The sequence below is a fragment of the Wasmannia auropunctata genome, unplaced genomic scaffold (genome assembly GCF_000956235.1).
Source record: "Wasmannia auropunctata unplaced genomic scaffold, wasmannia.A_1.0 LD269905.1, whole genome shotgun sequence".
In the NCBI taxonomy this organism is placed as follows: Eukaryota; Metazoa; Arthropoda; class Insecta; order Hymenoptera; family Formicidae; genus Wasmannia; species Wasmannia auropunctata.
Window position 1 is genome coordinate 1 of NW_012092985.1, and position 1,276 is coordinate 1,276.

At 28.2% G+C, this 1,276-nt stretch overlaps 1 protein-coding gene across 1 annotated transcript; it reads right to left on the reverse strand.

Annotated features, from left to right (window-relative positions):
• Nucleotides 1-237: 237 nt before the first annotated feature.
• Nucleotides 238-829, reverse strand: LOC105462137 (cytochrome P450 6l1-like; the record flags this gene model as incomplete). The annotated part of the gene is made up of 2 exons (XM_011708671.1): nt 631-829; nt 238-483 (listed from the first exon to the last, which is right to left on the reverse strand). Coding segments are annotated over exons 1-2 (445 nt in total), but the record flags the coding sequence as incomplete, so codon positions are not given.
• Between the last annotated feature and the right edge of the window lie 447 nt (nt 830-1,276).

A 1,276-nucleotide genomic window follows, 5' to 3' on the forward strand; every position in this document is an offset into this window, starting at 1 on the left:
ATTTTACTAACAAAAATTGCTATAAATAAAGCATATGTTTTTATTATAATTAAAAAAGATTTTGAAATGATAAATATTAAAATGACCATTACCAATTTAAATGTAAATATTGTAACAAATAGACTTATATATAATTAAAATAAAAAGTATTTGGTTTATAAAGTTAAAAGTTTTTTTTATTAATTTAAATATAAATAAAATTAAATATATCAATTAATTAATTTATATTCTCAATACAGTATCGCGGACCATGTCCGATTGGTATAAAAGAGTAAGGATGCTTCTCTTTTATTTTGTCTGCGTTGAACCGTTCAGGATCAAATTTATCTGGGTCTGGGTATATCGACGGATCTCGCTGTAAACCAAGCAGCGGTATAGTTACTAATGTTCCTTTTGGCACGCAAATATTTGTTGTCGGTAAGTTTATTTCTTTAGTACAAACGCGATTCAAGATAGAAAGAGGTGGATATTTTCTCATAGTTTCTGCAACATATAAAAAAAAAGGGTAGGAAGACATAAATTTCTTTCAAAATGCCCAAGCGATTTAAATATACATATAAATAATATAATATTTTTCTTTGTTGCATCTCCTGTCAAGTGGAAATTTATTCCGATGACATGTGTACTTGCCATTTATTATATTTTGAAGATATGTCATTTCGCTCAGAGCGTCATAGGTCAGACCACCGTGCTTTGACAACATTTCGTCAATTTCCTCGCGAGCTTTATCTTGCACGTCTTGACGTTGAGATAATTCGTATAAAGCGTACGTCGCTATTAACGAAGAACTTTCAAAACCAGCTAGGATAAAAATTACAAATATTCTCATGTTTTTGTAAAATAGCACTAATGTATGCAAAATTAGTACAAAATTCTTTCTTATGAAAAATATGCTGTTTATCTCTCTTCTAATTTTACTAATTGGCAGGGTTGGGTAAATTAATATATATTTTTTTAACTAAATTAAGTTAAAGTTAACAGTCTAAAAATTTAACTTAGTTAAGATACAAGTTAGTCCCTAATAAAATTAATTGAGTTAAAAGTTCGGTTAATAAAAAAAAAAATAGGGCAAGCCCAATAGCCGCGCGAGGATTTACGCCGCAGAAGTCAGAAAAAATAGAAAAAATAAAACTAATTTTCTCGCAACTACTCTGTTACATGTCTTTATGTTATATTAGTATTGTGTTGTGATTTCAGTTTTTTACTGTTAATATTTATAAAATTATTATAAGTTAAATCGATTTATCACTGTAATAAAGATCGGAAGAGCACACGT